Consider the following 24,898-nt stretch of genomic DNA (forward strand, 5'->3'; position numbering starts at 1 on the left):
CCAGAGAGGACCTACGCCATGAGGAGCGGAGCAGTGAGCGCTGTGTGTCCTCCAGGCCTCTCCGTGAACGTGGAGTGGCTCCTGGGGCCCCATGGACGCGGAGTCAAGAGAAAAGGGGTGTTGGAGCCATGGAGGGCATGGGTACTCTTCAAAAAGGTAGGCCCCGCGAACGGCTCCACGAAGCGGCGGCGGTGGCGGCGGGAGGCGGGCGGGAGGCGGCGGGCGGCAGCGGGAGGCGGGAGGCGGCGGGCGGCGGCGGCGGGCGGCGGCGGGCGGCGGGCGGGAGGCGGCGGGCGGCGGTGGCGGCGGGCGGCGGCGGGAGGCGGGCGGCGGCGGGAGGCGGGCGGCGGCGGCGGCACCCAGCACGCTGCTGGCATCGCTGTGAACGAACAAGGGCCCGGTTCCCGCCGTGCGGAGCGGGAGCGCGGCGGGCTGCGGGCGGCGGCAGGCGGCAGCAGGAGGCGGGAGGCGGCGGCGGGCGGCGGCGGCGGCGGCGGCACCCAGCACGCTGCTGGCATCGCTGTGTACGAACAAGGACCCGGTTCCCGCCGCGCGGAGCGGGAGCGCGGCGGGCTGCGGGCGGCGGCAGGCGGCGGCGGGAGGCGGGAGGCGGCGGCGGGAGGCAGCGGCACCCAGCACGCTGCTGGCATCGCTGTGTACGAACAAGGACCCGGTTCCCGCCGCGCGGAGCGGGAGCGCGGCGGGTTGCGGGCGGCGGCAGGCGGCGGCGGGAGGCGGGAGACGGCGGCGGAAAGCGGGCGGTGGCGGCGGCACCCAGCGCGCTGCTGGCATCGCTGTGAACGAACAAGGGCCCGGTTCCCGCCGCCGGAGCGGGAGCACTTCCTGACACGTGTCGGGGAAGTGGTCTGAGAAAGAGGGAAAGCAGAGAGGGCTCCGGTGATGTGCCAGCCTGCTGCGGCCAGAGGCGGGCGGCGTGAGAGCCGAGGGGAAGGAGCCAGCCCCGTGGAAACCCACTCCTGTGAATTCATGGCCCGATAGGTGTAAAGAAAGAAAAGACTTGCGAGGGGCGGCCGAAGTGCCCTGTTTCCGGAGGTGCCGTTCCCGAGGAAGCCTGAGTCAGCGGTCGTCGCCAGGAGCTGACCTTCCCGGACGGACGAGGGGACAGAGCACCGTGAGAACCAGGGACCGGTAAGTTTCCGTCCCCGGGGGGCTCAGAGCCGGGAGAGCGGGGCGGAGGGTGCTGAGGAGCAGGCGGGGCAGGATCATGAAAGATCTGCTGTATACTTGGCTGCTTTGCTCTTTGCCAAAGTTATAAGGGGTGACAAACTTTCTGAAAAGGGCCAGATATTAAATATTTCAGACCTGGCAGGGAACATACATCTCTGTCAAATATTCCTTTTTTATTTTTATTTTTTTACGGTTCTTTCTTTAATTGAAGTAGAGTTGATTTACAGTGTTTGGTTAATTTCTAATTTGCAATTTTAAGCCAATGACATAACTGTTGATCCATAAATGAAAGAAATGGATAGTCAATAATATTCCTGGTAATTCTTATAAACATTTCTCTTTTGTTCTCACTCACGTTCAGTCAAATTCTTATCTTGTCCTGGTTATTTGTTCCAGCTCAGTCTCTTTAGTACTTACTCGACATTTGAAATTGGTCTCACACTTTACCTCCTTCACATATTAGATTCTAGTTTTGTCTACTTTCCTCATTTTCTAGTGGGAAAACCTGAGTATCAATTGGGGTATGTCTGACTGTAATAAACATAATAATATACTCAATGGTGACAGCAATAAACACATCTATTTTTAAAACATGAGAATTATTCCATAAGCAATATGTCAGAAGATAGTTTCAAGAGATTGGTTAAACATCTCAACAATGACAGGAGACTGTATGTGATTCCCTTGTTTCCCTCACGATAACTAAATGAATGTGTCAATCCAAACATCATTAATGTGACCTATTCCAAATATTAAGAAATAAAAAGGATGGAAAATGGGGCTTCCTCATGTACTTCTGTCAAGTCCTTTCATTCTATCATAGAGAAAATAAATTCTAGGAGCAAACTTCCTCTTATGTCACCTTAGTCAGAACTGAGTTATATAATACCCCCTGGCTCAAGGAAAGCAGGAAAATAAGTGACTGTGTTGTTGTTGTTTTTGTCTTCACCTTATCTTTTATAATGGAAGACACTTACGGTGAAAGGGGTTTAAATGGTGTTTGTATCCTGCCTTAGTTATGCCTTCTCCAGACAGCTTGTGCAAACCTTCAACAGGAGTTGGGGGGAGAATGATATCTCGGTGGAAATAAAGAAGGAAAGAGTTACAAAACAAAAATACATGACAATCAGACATTTAAAAATTGATCAAGACTAAGGAAAGCCTGAAACTGCACTTTTAGTTTTAAAACTGCAGTGGGTATTTTCAATAAATTAGTTTCAGGTGTACAGCAAATTGATGATTCAGTTGTATACATACATACATACATACAGTATATATACATATATATTACTTTTTTAGATTTTTTTATTATAGGTTATAAGATACTGAATATAGCTCTCTGTGCTATTTAGCAGGGTAGCTGTTTATCTATTTTACATATACTAGTGTGTATATGTTAGTCTCAGGCTCTTAAATTATCCCTCATCCTCTTTCCCATTGGTAATGATAGTTTTTGTTTTTTAATGTCTGTGTCTGTCTCTACTTTGTAAATAAGTTCATTTGTACTTTTTTTTAGATTACACATATAACTGATATCATATGATATTTATCTTTCTCTGACTTACTTCACTTAGTATGATAATCTCTAGGCCCATCCATGTTGGTACGAATGGCATTATTGTATTCTTTATTATGGTTCAGTCATATTCTATTGCATATGTGTGTGTATATATATACCAAATCTTGAACCATTCATCTATGGACACTGGACACTTAGGTTGCCTCCTTATCTTGACTATTGTAAATAGTGCTGTTATGAACATGGGGGTGAATGTATATTTTTGAATTAGCATTTTCTCCAGGTATATGCCCAGGAGTGTGATTTTGGGGTCACATAGTAACTCTAGTTTTAGTTTTTTTAAGAAAATTCCATACTGCTCCAAAGTGGCTGCACCAATTTACATTCACACCAACAGTGTAAGAGGGTTCCTTTTTTTCCCACATCCCCTCCAACATTTATTATTTGTAGACTTTTTGATGATAGTCAATCTGACATGTGTGAGGTGATACCTCATTGTGGTTTTCATTTGCATTTTTCTAATAATTAGCATTGTTGAGCATTTTTATCATGTGCCTGTGGGCTACCTGTATGTCTTCTTTGGAGAAATGTCTATTTAGGTCTTCTGCTCATTTTCAGATTGGGCTTTTTTTTTTTGATATCGAGCTGTATAAGCTGTTTATATATTTTGGAAATTAATTCCTTGTTTGTAGTATCTTTGCAAATATTTTCTTTCATTCCATAAGTTGTCTTTTCATTTTGTTTATGGTTTCCTTTGTTGTGTGAAAGTTTTTGAGTTTATTAACATCCCATTTTGTTTTGAAATTTTTGCTTTTATTTCCATTATTCTAAGAGACAGATCCAAAAAATATTGCTGTGATTTACATCAAAGATTGTTTTGCCTATGCTTTCATCTAGGAGTTTTATAGTATCCAGTCTCACATTTAGGTTTTTAATCTATTTTTAGTTTATTTTTGTATTTGGTGTTACAGAACATTCTAATATCATTATTTTACATGAAGCTGTCCAGTTTTCCCAGCACGACTTATTGAAGAGACTCTTTTCTCTATTGTATATTCTTGCCTTCTTTGTCAAAGATTAATTGCCATTGGGTATGTGGGTTTATTTCTGAGATCTCTATTATGTTCCATTGATCGATACATCTTTTCTGTGCCAATACCATACTGTCTTGATTACTGTAGATTTGAAGTATTGTTTGAAATCTGTGATAGTTATGCCTCCAGTTCTGTTCTTTTCCCTCATGATTACTTTAGCAATTCTATTTGTGTGTGTGTGTGTGTGTGTGTTTATGTGTGTGTACGTGTATGGTTTCATATGAATTGTAGTGTTATTTGTTCTAGTTATGTGAAAAATGTCCTGGGTAATTTGATAGGGATTGCAAGAAATTTGTAGATTGCTTTGGGTAGTATGATTATTTACAAATATTAATTATTCCAATCCATTTCACTGAATCATCTTCACTTTCCTTTATCAATGTTTTATAGTTCTAAGTATATGTTACCTCCTTGAACAGGTGTATTTGTGGTAAGTTTTTTTTTTTTTCTGATGCAATTTTAAGAGATTTTTTAACTTTTCCTTTGTGATATGTTTATTGTTAATGTAAGGGAATGCAACAGCACTCTGTATGATAATCTTGTATTCTGATAGCTTGCTGAATTTATCAGTTCTCATAGTCTTTATGTGGAATCTTTAGGGTTTTCTATATATAGTATCTTATCTTCTGCCTATAATGACAATTTAACCTCTTCCTTTCCAGTTGAATAAATTTTATTTATTTTTCTTGTCTGATTGCTGTTCCTAAGACTTCTATTTCTATGTTGAATAGAAGTAGTGGGAGTGGGCATTCTCCAAATTTTAGGGGGACTATTTCAGCTTTTCACTGTTAGGTATTATGTTGGCTGTCAATTTTTCATAAGTAGCTTTTATTATGTTAAGATGTGTTTCCTTTCTTCCCATTTTTGTAGCAGTTTTTATCATGAATGGATACCAAATGGTTTTTCTGCATCTATTGTTATGATCATGTGATTTCTTTCCCTTTCTTTTGTTGATGTAGTGTATCACATTGACTGATTTCATATGATAAACTATCCTGTGTCCCTGTGAGGAATCCAACTTTATCATGTTGTATAATTTTTTTATGATGTTGGATTATGTCTGCTTATATTTTGTTGAGAATATTTGCATCTACATTAATTAAAGATATTGGCCTGTAGTTCTCTTTTTTGGTAATGTCTTTGTCAAGTTTTGGTATCAGGATGATATCTAGAATGAGTTTGGGAGTGTTCTCTCTTCTTCAGTTTTTTGGAACAGTTTGAGAAGTATTTGTATAAGTTCTTCTTTCCATGTTTGGTAGAATTCCCCAGTGAAGCCATCTAGTCCTGGACTTTTGTTTGCAGGAATGTTATTACTGATTCTATTCTATTTCTAGTGATCAGTCTGTTCAAATTATCTATTTATCCTTGATTGAGTTTTGGTGAATTGTATGTTCCTAGAAACTTGTCCATTTTTTCCGAGGTTGTCCAATTTGTTGTTGCAGAATTGTTCATAGTATTTGGTTATTTTTTTTTAATTTTTGTGGTGTTGGTTGTAATTTACCTCTTTCATATCTTATTTTGTTTATTTGTGCCCTCTGTCTTTTCTTCTTGGTGAGCTGGGCCAGAGGTTTGTCATAGTGTTTACTCTATCAAAAAAACAGTTCTTGGTTTTATTGATTTTTTCCTATTGTTTTTAAATCTCTATTTTATTTGTTTCCTCCCTGATCTTAATTATTGCTTTCCTTCTGCTAAATTTAGGTCTTGCTTGTTCTTCTTTTTCTAATCGTTTTTGGTGCTAGGTTAGGTTGTTTATTTGAGATTGTTCTTATTTTTTGAGGAAGGCCTGTATTGCTATGAACATCCCTCTTTAGACTGTTTTTGCTGCATCCCATAGATTCTGTGTGGTTGTAATTTCATTATCATTTTTCTCAAGATATTTGAGGAAGGCCTGTATTGCTATGAACATCCCTCTTTAGACTGTTTTTGCTGCATCCCATAGATTCTGTGTCGTTGTAATTTCATTATCATTTTTCTCAAGATATTTTTGAATTTCCTCTTTGAATTTATCATTGATCTATCTTTTTGTTTTGTTGTCGTTGTTGTTGTTGTTGTTTTATAGTAGCATGTTGTTTAGTCTCCATGCAGTCTTTTTTATTTATTTTTTCTTATTTCTCTTTCTGTGGTTGATTTCTAGTTGCATGCCATTGTGGTCAGAAAAGATACTTGAACTAATTTCTATCCTTTTAAATTTGTTGAGGCTTATTTTATGTCCAAGTATGTGCCACATATGTGATCTATCCTAAAGAATGTTCCATCTGCACTTGAAAAGAATATATATAAATTTTTGACATAATGTCCTGAAATATCAATTATGTCTAACTGTTCTATTGTGTCATTTAGTATCTCTGTTAATTTATTTTCTTTCTGGATGCGTTTCCAATAAAATTAGTATTCCTACTAGTATTTTATTACCATCAACTTATCTTTTTATATTTGTTGGTATGATTTTATATATTTAATGCCTCTGTACTGGGTATATTTTTTCTTTTATTGCTCATTTTATCATTATATAGTGTCTTTCTTCATGATCTTTGTTTTAAAGTCTATTTTGTCTGATATGAGTATTGCTACCCCTGCTTTCTTGTCATTTTTATTTGCATGAAATATCTTTTTCCATCTTCTCACTTGCAGTCTATGTGTGTCACTCACCATAATGTTGGTCTTCTTTTTTTTTTTAATTTTCCAATCTGTCTCTCTGTGTCTTTTGATTGGAGAATTGAGTTCATTGGCATTTATAGTAATTATTGATAAATGTGTGTTTATTGCCATTTTAATCCTTGTTTTTCAGTTTATTTTGTATTTCTGCACAGACTCTCTGTGCTAGTCTCTTTCCATTGTATCTGCTGCAAAATGGATCCTGTGCTCTTCTCTGAGCCTCTGAATAGCCTCTTTTATCCCACTGAACCTCCCTGCTGTAGAGGAGGCTTCCCAAGGTGAGGACAATTTCCTCTTTGCCACTACCTCTCTGAAGGGCAGTTCCCATCCTGATTTCTTTTTTTTTTTTCTCCTACCTGGTTTAGTGATGATTTTCTTCACTTGTATGACATCTTCTTCCAGAGTTCAGTAGATATTCTCTGAGAATTTTCCACATGTAGATATATTTTGGATGTATTTGTGGGAGATTGTAAGCTCTGTATTCTTCCATTCTGCCATCATGAAACTTCCTGATTTGGTGATTTCTATCATTTAATCTTCCAATCAGTTACTTATTCTCCAGCATTATTTAGTTTGATATTTATTGCATTTAGCTTGATTTTCATCTTTGCAGTTGAGTTTTCTGGTTTTGATTGGTTCCTCTTCATATTTTCTAGTTTCTTTTTACATGATCTCTATTTCTATCAACAGCCTTTATTAATTCTGTCACTATTTTATTATCTCATCTTTGAACTGGAGAGGTATCTTTCAATTTTTGTTCTTTCAGAGGAATTCTCTTGTTTTTTTAATTGAAAATGGTTCTTCAGTTTCTTTATTTTACTTGTATTTCTCTGAATTTATGAATTTAAGAGAGACAATTATTTATTCTGGTATTAAAGGGCTATTTTTATGTGAGAGACTCCCTGTGTAGCCTGCATGAGTCTAAAACTTTGGTGTGAGGGCTGTTTTTCTTGGTATGGATGCCTGCAAAATCTTTTCTCATGGTGTACTGGCCTTTATCCCCTTGATAGGAGGTATGATTGTTGTTGTGGTAACTAGAGCCTGTACTGGGTGTTGAGCAGGGCCTCCTTTTTGCTCTGTGGTTGTCACAGGGCAAGGTTTGCTCTTCAGTTATTGGAATTGAAGCCCCTAGATCTAATTCTAAGTTGTGGTGTGAGGCAGATTGTACTGAAATGTCCCTTCTGAGAAAGAAGCTACAGAGTTTCCTCCAAAGGAGCTATCCACTAAGAAATTTGCTCTGTGATGTCACCTGTCACCCAATGTGCATGCTAACTATGTACACTGTTATTGGCATTGACCTAATCTTTGCCTCAGCCATGGGAATGTGGGCAATCAGCCCAGGTATCCTTCAGGCTCTGTGGTCACAAAGATGCTCGCATAAATCCCCTGGCACCCTCTGTAGTCCTGCACCCAGACCCTCTGTGGGATCACTGGAAATTAGCATAGACCCCAACCCTGCCTTCATGTGGATGCACCCATGAAGCCCACTGCTGCTGATGTTGGATCGGGCAGAGCCATAGAGCTCCAGTAATCTGCTCAGATATCCTGTAGGGGGCTACACTCACAAAACTGTTGGTGGCATAAATCCACAGGAAATAACAGCCATTGGGAGTTGGCTCAGGTTTCAGCCCCACCTCCCTGTGTGGGCAACCCACTGGTGCTTCTGGCAGTACAGTTACTTCTGCTGTGAGCACTCTGTGAGAATGAGGCTGTTATGACAGGATCACATCACCTCAGATCCACTTTTTGGTTTATCTGGAGGCTGCCTGGACTAAAATAAATTAAGAATAACATATAAGTATCCCTGGGAGGGCTCCTCGTTGGCGGTTCTCATGGAATCTGAGTTAGACGATACTCCTCGCATGACAGACAAGGAAAGGTTTTAAATCTGCCCTGGAACCTCACACAACAGCCTAGGGGTAGCTGGTCCTGCAAACGAAGAAGAAATAAATGAACAGAGGGATGGAGAAATAGATCATGAAGAATGAACCAGTGACACAGAGCCAGGACTAGATCGCAGACAGGGGTCCCCGTTGGGGGCTATTTTCTTTATAGCTGCTTTTATGACTCGTGCCCCACCTCCTCCTTTACAATTTCTCTTCCTCTGCCCTCCGCCACTTGTCATTTCACGCTCCAACTCTACCCGTTCCAGAAGCGCGCCGCCCTCCCGGCTCCTCCGCCCCTCCCTGGCGCCCCGCCCCTCCGCTGCGAGGCCGCGCCCGGAGGCGGGAGGCGGGAGGCGGGAGGCGCCCGGGCCGTTGAAGCGGCCTCCCTCCCGCCCCCAGCTGCCCGGTTTGGCTTCGGCCCTGTCCCGACCCCCAGCCTAACCCATTCCATCCCTGCCCCGCCGAGCGGTCCGCCGGGCACGCGGCGGCCTCCGGAGCAGCCCAAGCTCATGAGGGCCGCCCGCCCGGCCGCCGGCGCAGACGAGACGGAGCTCCCGGCCCCCGAGGACGAGCAGAGGATCAATGCGGTTCCAGAATCGATTCCAGCGGTGAGAAGCGTGGCGCCCCCGCCCCTTTTCTCGTGCCGGAAAGGTCCTGGATCCCGCCTCCTCCCGTGTGGGTCCCGGCTCCTCACCTGGGTCCATCCCTGGTGGATCTGGCGCTTTGGCCGGGGACTGACATGGGAGATTCCGCGCCCGGCTGTCCCTGGGCAGTCCTTTTCCTCCTACTACCAGGATCTCATGTCTGACCTGGGTACCCCCTCGCGATCTGCGGACCGGACCTCGGATTCCCAGACCTCAGACCCCGAGCCTGCCCTCCTCCCAGGGGATCCCATTGCTCACCCGGCTTAACCCTCTGCCATCTAGGCAGGGCTCTTGCTTGCTCGGAGGACCCGACCCCCAGCCGCAGGCGCCACCCTTGGGTCTTCCAACCCTGGCATTGTCCTCCGTCACCCCTTGCCCCAGCGTGGGGGGTCTCTTGGGAGGCGCAGACCCGGGGCCGGTTGGCCGCTGCGCCCTGCAGCGAGATTTGTGGTAAGCTGGGGGTGCTGGGCGTGTTAGGTGCTTTGTCTTTGAACGGCCTAGCAGCAGGGAAACTGAGGCACGCTCTGCCGGTTTAGCCTTGCCTGGCCAAGTGCGGGCCTTGTGGGTTCTCAGGCTTGGAGTCCCAAGGCGTGCTATTTTGGGCGCTGAGGAGGGGCAAGTTAGCATTCGGGTGATGAGACCTGCTGTTGAGTCGCCTGTGTTAGGAAAGGAGGAGGAGGAACCGAGGAGGCACCTCCGGAAGGCTGGCCGGCCGCTCTGTCGCTTGAGAGCTGGTGGGAACGCCAGCCTGGGAAGGTCCCGTGGCCTTAATCCCAACTCCGGGTCTCTACCATCTAGCAATGGATGAAGGCTGGGCTTAGTTCCCAGAGGAAGCGCTCGGCCGTTTTTTTTTTTTCCCCCCCCTTAATTCTTCGTTTAAGTGGGTGAAAGTTCACGTCTCCTGTGTTTGTGTTAACTCCATCCCTTTGTCTGAAACAGGCAGCCATCCCCACTCCCAGAACTTCACCCTGAGCAGGCTAGCTTAGTGTGCAGTGACAGAGGGGATTTGAAAAAAGAAAAAGAATGCATGAAATCTTTCAAGGAGGTTATTGTTGCCTTTTAGGCACTGCCTTTTATTTCAAGATTTGAAGGTGCACTTTTTTTTCTTTCCAACTGCCTAATCCCTCGATGCCCTCTCACCCCTTAAGCAGATCTCATTCCTCCTGTCCCTAAGGGTGAAGGAGTGAAATGAAATATACACAGGGAGAGTTGTGGTGGACTGTGCCACCAGAAGGGTTTGAAGACTTGGGTCAACTTCTGAATATTGCTTATCACTCAGGGTGTTGAGTGCCTGGCAGTATTCCCCTAGTAGGAACATCCTATCAGTATTCTAAAGCAACCATGATGTTCTGGCTTTAGAACATAAAGTCAGCAGTGAAGACAGGAGGGGCTTTAAGGGAGGCTGTGACATCGGTTCAGTCGTGTTGGGAAAACCCTATGCATGTGGTTTGTTTGATTTGGTTTTGCTTCTCTGCACATCTGTGCTCTTCCTGTTTTCAGAGAACAGTGGCAATATTCTGTGAAATTACCGGGTTTTATTTGATTAAGGGTTTGTATTGCTTTCCCATCCTTTGAATTCTTCTCTAGAAAGAAAAAAAAAAAGAATCTGTTTTATTATTTGTTGCACAAACATTTAAAATGTTAGGAGAAAGGAAAAACAAACAAACCAACCTTCGTAGAGAATCGCATCATCTCAGCTTATGAACTATCTTCTTTTTGCTGGATACTAGTCTATCCAGTCCTTATTATCACAGTTGTAATGTGACTTTGTATTCTACTTCATTCATTTAAAAATGAAAATTACAGGCGTTTTCTTTTGGTGCAGCATAGACGTCGTGATTTTCTCAGTGGCTGCACAATATCAATGGATATTTAACAGTTATTTTCTTGATGACATCTAGACCTACCTTGATTTTCTATGATGACTGAATGGTCCTATAATTTCTTATTTTTCTGTTATAGGCTATCTTGGAAAGATAGTTTTAAGGATCAGTTTGAACTTAGAAATAAAACCTGCAAATATAAAGTAATGTAACAGTAAAATTCTGTTTTTTGTGGTCCATGCATTAAAATGTTGAGACTACTGTTCCGCACCTCTTAAAGCTGTTTATTATACATCTTTTGAGCATTCAGGATAGTTACAGGTAGGTAAATGGCAGAGGAAGTGGAGGGAGGGACACTTCTTTGAACACATGTGCTCCTCCTGATAGATGTATCAGGACTCCACTGAAGAGCACTTGGCTGCAGTAAAAACATTTCATTAGGCCATAGTTTGTGGCTATGTCTAAATGGTAAGAAAACCTGAACACCTCGCTGGTTTTGGTTTGTTCATAATGGAATCTTGGTGGTCACTGTGGCTTTGGACCAGCTTCCGGAGCTCTGCTGTACCTGTGGAGGGGGCCGTATGGACACTTAGCCCGCTGTCCTAAGTGGAGGGCTTTATGCAGGCGTGGCTTCTCAGAGGGCTTAGGGTGTGAAGAATGCCACCGGGACTCCTTTTATCTTTCTTGCTTTATCCCATCCACCCTTGATTCCTTCCCTCAACTGCCCCACCCCGGGGAGGGGGTCATTCTCTCGCTTTCACAGCATCTCGGATGAATTAGAATACCTGCTAACATTTATCTAGTGCCTACCTGTGCCAGGCAGTGGCAGGCTATCTGTAGATTACTCATCTCACCCTCAGCTGTAACCCTGGGAGGCAAATTGTATACTCATTTAGTAGAAGAGCAAATAGGGTCAGAGAGTAAAAGAGAACTTGCCATCATCACACAACTAGGAAGGGGCAGCCTAAAGGGTTCAATTTCACATCCCTCTCTACCGCCTATGCAGCCATTTACCTGTCTCCCCGCCCACCACATCTGACAGCGAAGGGGCCTCGGACGCACAGCGCTTCTAATGTATCTTGTGGGTACATATGCATTTCTTCACCCTGGCAACCAGAAATCCAAGGAAACGGATGTTTCTTCAGCCCCATCCTTGTGACCACTGGTTAGCTTTAAATTGAATATGCTGTAAAGCATCTTATTCAAAAGCATTAGGAAGTCTTCCAAGACTGCCTGTTGTGTTTTTGTTTTTGTTTTTGTTTTTTGCGTGTTCTCAGAGCACTGAATCATAGACATGAGGTAGTCTCCTTATATATGCCATCTCCCTTGTTTAATAATTAAGTTAAACATCCCTTACCACTATCTCCACCTCTGGCAACAGACACTTTTCCTAAACATCGTGCTTATCCATGTAGGGGAGATAATAGGTGCTGTGCGCAGGGATCAGCTTCTGTTGCTCCATCAAGTGATGTCCAAGACCTTGGAATGTCCATGGTCTTAATTAGCCTTTAAGAATTTCATCTTCACGAGATTCAGAATTCTCTTGGCTCTAAGACTGCCTGTTTTCCTTTGTTCCCAGATAGAATCCCCAGTGAAACCAATTGACAATGGGCTTTCTTGGTCAGGATAAAATGGTTCAGCCGCAGGCAGAATATATGTCCATTCATTCAGCATTTATTTATTAAACTTCAGCTATAAGCTGGGCCTTGTGCTTGGGACTGGAAAGGACCTGGTGGACAAGACAGCCTTCATGAAATTCCCATTACAGAGGGGAAACGTGAAATAAGAAACAAGTTAAAAAAGTCAAATTCTGGGGGACAGATATAGCTCAGTGGTAGAATGCATACTTACCTTGCATGAGGTCTTAGGTTCAATGCCCAGTGCCTCCTTGAATAAACCTAATTACCGCCCCCCACCAAAAAAGTCGGATTCTTAGTAAGTGTGATAAGGGCTCTGGTGGAGTGGGGAGGGCTGAGGTGATACTTTGGGAAGGAAGGTGAGGAAAACCTCTCTGAGGAGGTGACATTTGAGCTGAGCTTGGCAGTGAGAAGAGGGCTAAGGATTCTGGAGAAGAATGTTCCAGGCAGAAATAAGCAGTAAATGCAGGTGCCTGGAGGCAGGCCACACCTTGGTGGTTTAAGGAGCGGGAGGGATGTGGTGTGGAGGGGAGAGTGACAGGAAGGTAGCTTCAGGCTAGAGAAGTAGTGAGGCGTTGTGGCCCACAGAGGAGCACACTGTTATCTGAAGCACCTTGGGAAGCCAGACGGGTTTTAACCTGGGCTGGGGTGTGCGGTGGGGATCCGAGTTGATAGACTGTTGCTACTGCTGGATAAAGAAGAGAGTCCGTCTGTGGACAGGCAGGGAGACCATTGACAACACTTGCATTTGGAGTATGAGAAACACAGAGGAATCAAGGATAAATTCTGAGATTTGATCTTAGGCCTCTGAGATCTGTTGGTAGGTTGCAGGTTTACTTTGGAAGGCACGCTGCTTTGGGCTACATTTAAAGTGTGCTAAGTTGTGTCCCTGGGTCCCCATCTGTTCCCTCCCTGCCCAGTTTTGAAATGCTGTCATGGGGAGAGTATAAGGACACCAGGCCAGGGGGAAGCAGGAGAGAGTGTTTAAAGAGAAAGTGAGAGGATAAATAAACCCTCCTTCACTAATAGCTTTGTTAAGTGTGGTTCCCACACCCAGGACTGACTCACCTTCCCCCAGACCCTCTAAAGCAGGCTGGAATCTCTCTTGCAGCACTGGCACTGGGTGACCATCAGGGAGGCTCTGCTTTAAGCAGAGGCGTCTTCCATAACCACTTGTGGATATACCTGTTTTCCATGACTCTTGAGAATCCTCCTCATCTTTTTGTGGTGAAGAGAATAGACTCATTGTGGGGGAGCATATTGCATTTTACATCTGCTTTTCCATTTAGATCTTGGGTGACTAATTTCGTAGTGATTTCTGCAAGAGCCTGTATTACATACCCTGGGCGATCAGAGAGAAATGGGAAAGCTGCATTGTAAATTTCACAGCAAAACCACATGCTGTCGGTCCCACGGGGTCCCAGACAGTGATCTGTGCCTAACATGCCTGCTCTTCCCCTTCCTTATTGCCCGATGGGAGACTACCTTTAAGATACATGGGTGGGATGTTTTCCTTTGCAACTTCTGAGTTTATTTTTAACCTGAGTGATTCCAGGTGGGCAGGGGCTAAGCTGTCACAAGCATGACCACCCAGCTTCTTTGCTTTTAGGAGAAAATGTGGAAGTCTATCCCTGTTGCTGTGTAACGGCTTATTTTTAGATTGGGCGGCCAGAGATATAAATTGCTATTTTAGTCTGCAGCCTGCTGGTGGGTAGACAAATCCTACTTACTGTGCCCTACACAAAGCACTTGCAACTGCATCTACGCTCAACTATCCTGGAGCCCGGCTCCTCACTCTTTGCAATTCCTAATAGGGTATGCTACTTACAGCCCTGTCGTTTTGTCTCAGGGTAATGACGTGGGAGGTCCTTGAATGCTTGGGACGCTTTTACAGCATTCTTCCCCAGAGGGTAATTATTTTCCTTTTTGCAAATAATTGCCGTATAGCAACACTCTCCTCCCTTAGGAAATTAGTCAAATTATTTAAAGGATTATAAGGGGAGAAAAGATTCATTTATCTATATGTGAGAATAGCTTGGAATAATTCTGAAGCCGTGAACTGAACATTTCTCTCAAATAGTTTTCAAGTCACCTGGTGAATTCCATTCCATAAGTATACACTTTGCACACTGGTTAGATGGCTACCCATTGGTGGTCCAGGTAAGATGTCTTCACTGTCCCAAGCCCACTCCCCAGTGGACTTTCCACCTGGACTCTGTGTCTGGTTAGCGGGGAGTGCCGCTTGAGTTTTGTTTATTTGCTCTAAGGATAACAGGCCCTTCTTAATTCAGGGAGAAGTTGTTGGCTAATCTTTTGTTCATAAACTGGGCCTGTTTGGAATGGCTTGACCATGTGTTTCAGCCAGTTTTTGGCAGCCTGGCTCTGCCATTTGGTTTAGCCTGGTACCATTTTTTTTCATCATGTTAATGAATAAGGTATGACTAGTCAGAACTCGTTAGTGACAAATAAAATCTCCTCTCCCACTACCTCCACCCCCTTAAACTAGCTCAAGCAGAAGACTACTTTGTTGTGCAAAGCCTGTTGCCATCTTGCAGGCTCCGGAATGCTGCCTGAATGCTGAGACCTGAATCCTGCATGGTGCCAGGGTTCTTTTACCTCCCTTGTTTCTCTGCACCTGCTTATTTCAGGTAGCTGCCTCTTTTTTATATATATTCCTGAGTTTGCATCTCCCTCCTTCTAGGGAACACAGACTAAACCAGAATCCGTCATGAAACGTGGCACGGGTATGGGTCGGGGTTGGGGGTATCCTCACCCACAAACTGGAATGGAAGAACGCTCTTTATCTCTTTTGGTCCTGTGGTACTTCTGTGTCTCACTGTTTTTCTCGTTGCTACAACCTAGCCAAAGGGAGGTATGGAATATGGGCATATGTCTATATATGTAACAGATTTTGATGGTTAGATATATACACACAAATTTTATAGCCAATGTATCAGGTGCTAGTCATATATTTAGATTTTGAATAAAACTCAATTCAGGAAGATGCAGGTGAAAAATGTACCTCCTGTTTCAGGTGGCCCGGAGGCAGCCAGGTATCATTTATTTAAGCTGTCTGGTGCCGGGACAGGTAATGTAATATAGGGAAACTAGTTGGACAGGCCTGCTATTCAAGAGATGGAGGGTTTAAAGATCTACATGTATAAAGCTGCATACATTTTGAGAGAGGAAATAGAAACCTTGCAGATGCACTGAATTTGCATTAAATGGCAGTTACCAGTGGTATTTGTAAAGTTTAGAAAAATTACCTTGATTTTTTTTCCTGTTAAGATTTAAGAATTGATTGTGCCATTTTTATTTTTTTATTTTTTATTTTTTATTTATTTTTTTACTGTGGGGGTACCAGTTGAAGTGGGTGGATTTGGTTTTTGTTTGCCCTTGGTTGGTGGAAGGTTTTTCTTTTGTATACACTGAAAGATACTTAATCCCATAAACTAGGGCATTCGCTGTCGGACCATTGCTGTTGGCTTGGTTTACACCCAGTTAGTGGCTTTGGTTTTGTTCCCATAATCAGGTATTTCCAGGAGTCACCTCTTCAGTTAGAACAGACCAAACAACCACTGGCAAGCCTCCCCATTGTTCTTTACTCGCTCCGAGCTTATCCCACGTTGTGTCTCTGTCTCTACAGGTTCATGAACCACCCAGCCCCCGCCAATGGCCGCTACAAACCAACTTGTTATGAACATGCTGCTAACTGTTACACACATGCAGTGAGTACCAGTTTTCTGCCTTTCCTGTCCTTCCCCAGGGGCTGTGGTGGGAGGAGGCGCAGTCATCTGTGTTACCCTCAGCCCCATTAGTCGGGTTTACTCATCTCTGTGACCTCACCCACCATGGCATCAGTGCTGGGTCATGTCCGTGTGAGCGTGTCAGACACTTTGAGTGCTCTGACCTTCAGTCAGCTCTGTCCCTCCTGGACCTGCTTTCTCGGACAAGGGCTTCTTTAAAAGAATAATGTGGTAAGTACCATAGTTATTAGGAAAACCAAAGAAGACTACTTCACAAAGACTGTCACCCCTAGAATGAAACAGATTGCCTTTTCAAGACAGTCAGCTGTGGTCATCTGGCAAGAAGAGTTCACAGTTTGTTGGAAAAGGTGGCTTTTTTTTTTTTCACTACGTGATTCCCTAAAACAGGTAGCCCCATCCTCCCCCTCCCCCCTGTGGCCCCTGCTTCTAAGAGCAGATGTTAGTCCACATCGTAGAAGAAAGGGCTGATTTAATCCCTAAATTCTTACTTAATTTTTTTTCTTCCTATAAAAGCAAAACATGTTCATTATAAGAAGCTTAGAAAATACTGAAAAATATAAAAGAAAAACAAAACTACCTAGAAGTAAATTGTTAACATTTGGCTGCATTTCTTCTTTTTGTGTACGGTGTTTGTGGATGTGTATGTATTTTCATATTAATGTCATTATTGACATTTTCTTGTGTCATCATAAATTTTCCTTTATGATTTCCCTTTGAAAGTTGCATTTAGTGAGACTTTTGAGGGAAAGATAATGGCTGGTATATCATCTGAAGACAGGAAATAGAGAAGAAGACAAATTTATTCCGTTAGTGAAGAGTGTTTAGAACAGGCGAATTTAATTATTTTAGACAATGTTAATACAACATGTAGGTGACATATACATGCTATTAGAATAAAATTTGCTTGAATTCAAGTTGTTCCTTTTCATTTCTTTAATTCCCTTCTCCAAAGAATAGTTAGTGTTTCCTGTAAAGGAATCATGATGCCAAATAAACGTGAAATAAACTAGTTTTTGGTGGATTCCTTTATAATCTAATAGAACAATACCATTTCGTCATTACTTAGTGGAAATTCAACTTTATAAAGTATCAATTTTATGTATTGTAATAGTAGAATTCAGATACTACTTGGTAATACTAAAACGTTATTCTCCTTTATCACTGAATGTTCTTTTTCCTTAGATGCTCAAGATTTTTATTTAAATAATTAATATGCTGAAATCTTGCTCCTTTTTTTTTTTTTCAAGAAAAAATTTTCTACCTGGCATGCATACCCCTGGATTCCATAAAAGGGCTTCAGTAATGAAATTTGGAGTAACTTCACTAGTGGACAGTCTCCCTGGACCTGTGGCTTAGATTCTGGTGACAGGAAGGATTTGGTGGAATTCTCTAGACTTGAGCTGACCCCTGTCTTTGCCTCCATGACGTGCTTTGTGAAGTGAGCTTCATGAAACCAGAGAGTTAAAATATTTAGAGGCCAAACTTGGTTTTAGAGAATGCATAGCCTGATTTGATTGTTGGCTATACTTGCCTAGATATCCATCTTTTATATATTTTTTTAATTGAAGTACAGTTGATTTACAATATTGTGTTAGTTTCAGGTGAGTCAAAGTGATTCGGTTTTATATATATGTATAATATATAGATTACTTTCCATTATAGGTTATTACAAGATACTGAATATAGTTCCCTGTGTTATACAGCAATAAATTCCTGTTTCTTATCTATTTTATATATAATTGATTAAGTTTTATATATACGTATAATATATAGATTACTTTCTATTATAGGTTATCACCAAGGTACTGAATATAGTTCCCTGTGTTATATAGTAATAAATTTCTGTTCCTTATCTATTTTATGTATAATAGGTTTCTTGCTCCTGATTTGTCTCTCCCCCTGCCCCCTTTCCCCTTTGGTAACCACAAGTTTGTTCTCTGTGTCTGTGGGTCTGTTTCTGTTTTGTATGTAGATTCATTTGTATTAATTTTTTAGATCCCACATATAAGGGGTATCGTAATATTCGTCTGACTTACATCACTTAATATGATCATCTCCAGGTCCATCCATGTTGCTGCAGATGGCGATATTTCATTCTCTCTAGGGCTGGGTAATATTCCATCGTGTGTGTGTGTGTGTGTGTGTGTGTGTGTGTGTGTGTGTACACAATATATATACACGCAGACACACACCAATAGTCTGCTGATGGGCTTTTGGGTTGTTTACATCTTTTATTCTTGACTAAATGCCTGATGCATTTAACAGAGCTAAAAGTAAAGTTGCTTCTGAAGGCAATCGTCCACAGGCTCCTATGAAAATAAAGTGTGTATGTGGTGTTTTTTAAATCTAGGTCAGTATTAGGATAAAAGAAATGTAAAAGTTTGAGTAAGTTTATATGGCTTGTTCCTTCACTTACTGTTCCAGTATGCATTCATTATTTTCTCCATTTACCAACTGCAAAACACTGATAAAAGTTATGAAAATAGTGCCCTGAAAGTTTTCATAACACTGACCAATAAATGCAGTCAATGAATTACTTAGTACTGAGTATAATATTGAGCATTTAAATATGACATTTTGGCCCTTGAGATACACAGCTCACGTTTAAGAATAATATTTGCTTCAGATAGACCTGAATAATTTCTTAGGTTATCTCTTCTGGATTGTCACAGGGAACACTTGCATAAACTGAAGTTAAGGAAAAACTGATAAAACAGCTACATTATTTTTTTAGAACAGAAAATGTCCTCTTATACTAAACTGTGTCCCTGATTTCTGGATTTCAGAGAGCAGTAAAATGTCTAAAATCAAAATAAAAAACTTCCATTTAGTGTCATCATTTCATTACAGAGAAGATACTTGAACATACACTTAAAAAGTAGAAAGGGCATAATCTCAAAATAAATTAATTAAATTCTGTTTTATGAAAAACTTACTTTGTTGCCCTTAGTTTTCTCATTTTGTTCTGGGCCAGTGAAAATGCCAGCCAGCATATGAAATTGAGTGTTGGTCTCATCTGGGGAATTTAATATTCTTTTGCAAGAGGGAAAAAGTAGGTTGGTAACAAAAAAGATACGTTTGCTAAAGTTTGCGTTCTTTGCTAGGTATGTTTATTCTAATAACTAATAAAGTAGTTCATTTCTCCTGATGATTTCTGTTATTATAAAATGTTTAGTAGTCAGACTGATGTGACTAGACATTGAAATTTATGTCCATATGTAGTATAAAATGTGCAGAAAGCAAAATTCTGCGATTCTAGTCTCCTGAAATTATTTGAATAGGTAGGAGTTGATTCCTCCTGCTTACTTGAAAGGTGCTGTTAAAAATGAAATAACCCAAAGACCCTTTGACTCTGGAATAGCTCCCAAGTGGGTGGAAGGCACACATCTACAAATCAGGACGTGAGACTAGAATGAAAGGCTTATTCGAGTGTGGTGTGCACATTATAATTCTTACTGACTTGATCCATTTAGTTACCCTTTGCTGAAATACTGGGATTTCATTAGCTTATGGGGGAAACGGGAAAGAATATTTAAAGATCAGAACTTCCATGGGAACTTGGTGTATGCTTGGCATTTGACTATGTTAAGTGCCTTCCCTAAATCACTAACAAAATTAGGGTAAAGAACATTTGTTTTGCCATAGTTGAGTAATGTTGCATTCTTACTGCTTGATCGGGTACCCACTGGTGGGCACAGTTCCTGGGCCCTGAACAGTACAGTACCTGTTTTCTGGGGAGCAAACTGACGACTCCATCTGGCTCTTGTTATGATTATCCAGAAAAGGCAGATGTTTATTTTAAAACGATCTTCCTAAATTATCCCTAGCATTTTTAGCAAAGTCCTTAATTCACTGTTTTACTGAATATTTACCTTCCTTTCCCTTTCTCTCAGTTCCTCATTGTCCCGGCCATCGTGGGCAGTGCCCTCCTCCACTGGCTGTCTGACGACTGCTGGGAAAAGATAACAGCATGGATTTATGGGGTGGGCCTCTGCGCCCTCTTCATCGTTTCCACAGTATTTCACATCGTATCATGGAAAAAGAGCCACTTAAGGTACAGTGGATGGTATGCTCTTTCAACAGGTCATGGTAGTTGTCACGTTGGCCTCTTAGGCTGGCATGCTTTGGTCAGCGGAGGCAAAGAGTGGACATTTCCCTGTCTGGTAGACTATTATGCCGTCCCATCTTTCAGGACATTTCCTGTGGATTGGACAGAGTTTGAGGACCCCCGTGTGAATCTAAGAGAGCAAGCCTTTGCTCAGAAACCAAATAAAACCACATTGCTTCCCCAGGACTTAACGTAAAATCCTGAGACCTGTTTTCCAATGTGTCAGCTCGCTAAGAAAGAGCCCGGCAGCTGCAGGGTGGTCACCAGCACCCTGAACCTGGACTCACCAGGTGGGCTTTGAGTCCCAGCCCTGCCACCTAGCCTTATGTAGGTCATTGACGTGGGGAACATTGCTTCTTCATCACTAAAATGAGAAAGGTAATGCCCAACCTGCAGGCTCTTGTGATAGGTAAATGAGATGACGCATGTGACATGACCTGGAAATCACAGGTTTTACTTTAGGACTCTGTGATATGCGGAGGTGTCACTACAGCGCGGGTTTACTGTCTTACAAAACTCAGCTTTCAGAATTAGGTCCTGTGTATCTGTTCAAACAAAATTCACGTATTTTGCTACTGTTCGCTGTTAAGCACTTTCTGAACAGTACTGTGTCTTGAGCCTCCCCATGAGAAGGACATGAAAGCATTCCTCCTCTGAGTGAAGGGTTAATTTGGGGCAATACCAAGAGAGCAGCACACCATTCAGTTGCTTTTAAAATAGATTCTGCACAACCCAAAAGGGCAAAAATTCTTCTCAAAATAAAGGAGAATTCAGAGCAGGCTTGAGAGTGATTTACTATATTAGACTATATCTTTTGGTTTTTAGAGAATGTTAAAAAAAAAACCCCAAATATTCAAACAATCTAATATTAAAAAGGCATATTTTATTTAAGACCAGGATTTGGGATTCAAGAGATTATTTTACTGGTTTCCTCATATGTAGAATCATAGAATTTCGAGCTGGAAGGCTCCTCATGGATCATCTAATCCAAACCCCTTTATTTTCATCTGGGGAAACTGAGGCTCATGGAAGTAGCCTGAATTGCCCAAGTCAGTGATACGAACACAATCTGGTCATTCCAGGATCTCTGACACCTAGTCCTGAGATTTTTCTCACCACACCCTTCACAGTATTGCTTGTAGTTTGCAATCTGTTACCTTTGCCCATAAGGTGACAGTTCCCTAGGCTTAAAATAAAACCACAGCATTGCATCACAGCAGTGGTCTGGGACACGCTCAAAAGAGAGCCTCAGAAGTACCTTCCTGCCTCTTTAGGACGCACTGTCGTGGAGGCCAGAGCACTTCATTATCTTCTTGGCACAGTCCAGTGCTTGTGGTTGCCTTGGCTGACTTGGCTCTGCTGTCTAGATTTCTGAGTTGATAGAGTTGTAGGTACCTGTTTCAGCATTCAGGGCCTTCCTGCCAGGGCCGGTGGATGGAGGTGTAATAAAAAAGACTCTCCTGAACCTTGGAATAGCACTGCTAGAATCATAAGCCACGTGTGGAGTTTTGCTCTGCATTCATTAAAAAAAAAATCCAAGTATAGCCTTAATTTATGTAAAAGAGGACAGGGAACGAGGATTTATTGAGTATCTACTATGTGCTCGGTGCTGTGCTAAATAAACACATGGCTACAGCATCTCATTTAATGCTCACACATACTCTGTGATAGAAATGTTACTATCTCTGCTTTACTTGTAAGAAGAGTGAGGGTCAGAGAGGTGGATGGTAGATGTTGAATAAAATTGCAGGTCTGACTTCACCTACTGCCACAGTGCATAAAAGTCTAGAAAAGTCTAGTTTTTGCACCTGCTGCCACAGTGCAAAAAGCCAGAATCAGAAAGGCCCCAAGTCTGGCTTGGAATCACAGTCATCCAAGGAGTTGAAAAAAAGAGATTCTCTTCTTCCCTCCGCCGTCTGCCTCCTCCTCTAGCCCTTTTAAATTAGAAGCTTCTGGACTGAAGTTTGTGACTGTATTTTATGTGCTCCCCAGGCGATTCTGGTAGGCCATCAAGTTTGAGAAGCATTCATCCAGTGTTGGCTTTTTCAGACTTGTGACTTAAATTATTCTCACTTCTTTACTAACACGTGACCAACACTGTGACCACAACATCCTCAGTGAACTTTGGGCGACACTGTGTGTGCGGTGAGGCAGAATCTAATACTGGTGCTCCCAGACCATGGCCACTGCCCCTTGGACATTGAAAACAGATCCAAGGGGAAGCAGTGCAGTTGTAGTTTTAAATCACCTCTGTAAAGGGTGGATTCTGTCTCATCCGTTTTCTGAACAGACCCCTACAGCCAGATCTCTGTTCACTTCCTGACTCTTCAGTTTGGAAGGAAGAACTTGCTTAGAAACCCAGGTGGCTACCCTCTTTGGCAGCAAACAACGCTTTTTTTTTTTCTTTCCTGGTTTGTGTTATTGCTGTTCCTAATTAGTTTCTAAATTTGCTTTATTACAACTTACTGTCTGCACTAGGATATTTGGAATAAAAGCTTCTTCAAAAGACATTCTAGAAGGAAAGAGCCTGGACAATTTTTGCTCTGCACTGTGATAGGGGTTGTGAGTTGGTCCACCCTGAAAGAATTTCATTTTTCTGTTAGCATCCAAACGGAAAGGAACACATCAGAAAAGACAGGTTTTGTTTGTTACTTTTCTCCACTTCAAAGTTCCTGATTATTGTGGGGTTCTGTTCCTATATCTCATACATGTTGAGGGTCTGTGGTATGTATGTGCAATCTTAAAATAATACAAAGCTCTTACTTGTGGCTTCAGATCATTAAGAATAGCTGTGTGTAGAGGGGGAGGATATAGCTCAGGTGGTGGAGCTCATGCTTAGGATGCATGAGGTCCTGGGTTCAATCCCCAGTACCTCCTCGAAGAGTAAAGAAATAAATAAGCCTAACTACCTCCCCAAACCAAAAAGAAAAACAAAGAATAGCTACACTGAAAAATCAAATAAATAAATAAACCTAATTACCTACCCCCTGCAAAAAAAAAAAAAAAAAGAATAGCTGCGTGTATACCTCAACTAAAAAAAATAAATAACTCTGAAATTTAAAAGAAAAAGCTATTTTTAAAAAAACCTATGTTAAAACTCAGTTTTTATAGTGTACTTCTGGCATCCTCCACTATTACTTATAATTTTCCAAGTACTTACATAATCTTATTTCTCAGTCTGTGAATGAGCATTTAGTCTGTTACTAGTTTCTTTTTAGTTTTGTTTGTTGCTATTCTGAATAGTGTTGCTCTGGACATCAAAAATAAATAAAATCAAAATTTGAAAAAAAATACCATGTGACCTTGAAGGCCAAGGCAGACTGGCCACGAGACACTGGAACACAAGTGGAGGTTGCAGGGTAGTGGAGTGATAACCCCTACTGCCAGTCTGAAGAATTTCTGGAAACTGTCTAACTTGCATTTCCCTCCAGGACAGTGGAGCACTGTTTCCACATGTGTGACAGAATGGTGATCTATCTCTTCATTGCCGCTTCCTATACTCCATGGTAAGATACAGCCTTTCTGTTTTTGAAGATAGTATTTTGATGAGAGAATTCTCAGCCCTCCCTTCTTCCTGTCCCTGCCCCCAGGCTCCCCCCTCCCCACCCACAACACACATGCCTACATGCACTTTTTTTTCCACTTTGATTTACCTGGTTCAGACTGCAGGTTTTTAGGGGAGAGTGTTGCTGCTCTTCAGAATACCTATCTGGCACTGGATTGTTCGAGAGAGGTGCTACAGACTCGTGTGCAGGTGGCATGCTCTTCTGAAATGTGTTACCTTTGCCTTCCAAATTCTCTCTGTATGTGTCCGCTGCTTTTCACAGTAGCTGGACATCTCATTGTTTACGTGGAAACGCTGTAAATGTGTGTTAAAAAGCAAGCTCACTTCTGAAACTTGCAGTTTGCTTCCAGTTCACAGCACAGTAGCTGGAGTGCGTTTCTCATTTGTTTGGCTATATGAGAAAGAGATCTAGCCAAACTTCTTAGTTATTTAAAACGCCTAGTATTCAGTTCTGTTTCCTTGACCTTCCTGCCCTTTTGGTATAGATCAGATAGAACCTTTTGCTGCTCTGAAGCCCACAATTAAAGAAACATTAGTTTTCCTCCATCAAGACATGGTCCAGTTTCAGACACTCAGAAATCCGCAGCATGCCATCAGCTGCTGTCGTCATGAGAAACAGCAGGCCTCTAGATCCTGACTAATGCAGCACCCATCATTCCAAAGAAACCTAATTATCTGTTTGGAGTAAGAAGTAAGTGCCACCTCTCTCCAATGCCTGTTACTAAATTATAGGTCTGCATCATGTTGGAACGAGAACACATAAAGGCTTTTGTGAAGTATACCACAATTTAAAATAAGTAAATAAAGATAACAGAACATCTTTCGTAACGCGTTGGGCTAATTCTTCTCAGGTTCTGTCTTGGCGGAGAAATTGATGAGGGAGGCACTGGGTCTGTGTGCTAGGTACCCGCTGTGTGTGTGATCCGGTTCAAGATTTTGTTGAGTTCTCAGGGAGCTTTGTAAACAGCCTGCTCCCAGATACGATGTCAGAAGTAAGAAGGCGAGTAGCCTT

At 42.3% G+C, this 24,898-nt stretch overlaps 1 protein-coding gene and 1 non-coding gene across 4 annotated transcripts in view; both read left to right on the plus strand.

Annotated features, from left to right (window-relative positions):
• Positions 1-24,898, plus strand: part of LOC140695939 (monocyte to macrophage differentiation factor-like) — a 31,700-nt gene continuing 6,802 nt past the window's right edge. Inside the window, exons 1-5 of one of the 3 annotated variants that reach the window (XM_072959050.1) lie at positions 1-156; positions 1,000-1,149; positions 16,093-16,174; positions 20,107-20,267; positions 23,753-23,827. In XM_072959050.1, coding sequence (XP_072815151.1) covers positions 92-156; positions 1,000-1,149; positions 16,093-16,174; positions 20,107-20,267; positions 23,753-23,827 — 533 coding nt within the window. In that variant the 5' untranslated portion in view covers positions 1-91. Of the gene's footprint in view, positions 157-999; positions 1,150-8,690; positions 8,951-16,092; positions 16,175-20,106; positions 20,268-23,752; positions 23,828-24,898 lie in introns of those variants that run through there. The other 2 variants (XM_072959049.1, XM_072959051.1) reach the window with 2 other exon arrangements.
• Positions 23,125-23,198, plus strand: TRNAP-AGG (transfer RNA proline (anticodon AGG)). Its single transcript has one exon. It is a non-coding gene; the product is annotated as a tRNA-Pro (tRNA).

This window comes from Vicugna pacos, chromosome 4 (genome assembly GCF_048564905.1).
Source record: "Vicugna pacos chromosome 4, VicPac4, whole genome shotgun sequence".
In the NCBI taxonomy this organism is placed as follows: Eukaryota; Metazoa; Chordata; class Mammalia; order Artiodactyla; family Camelidae; genus Vicugna; species Vicugna pacos.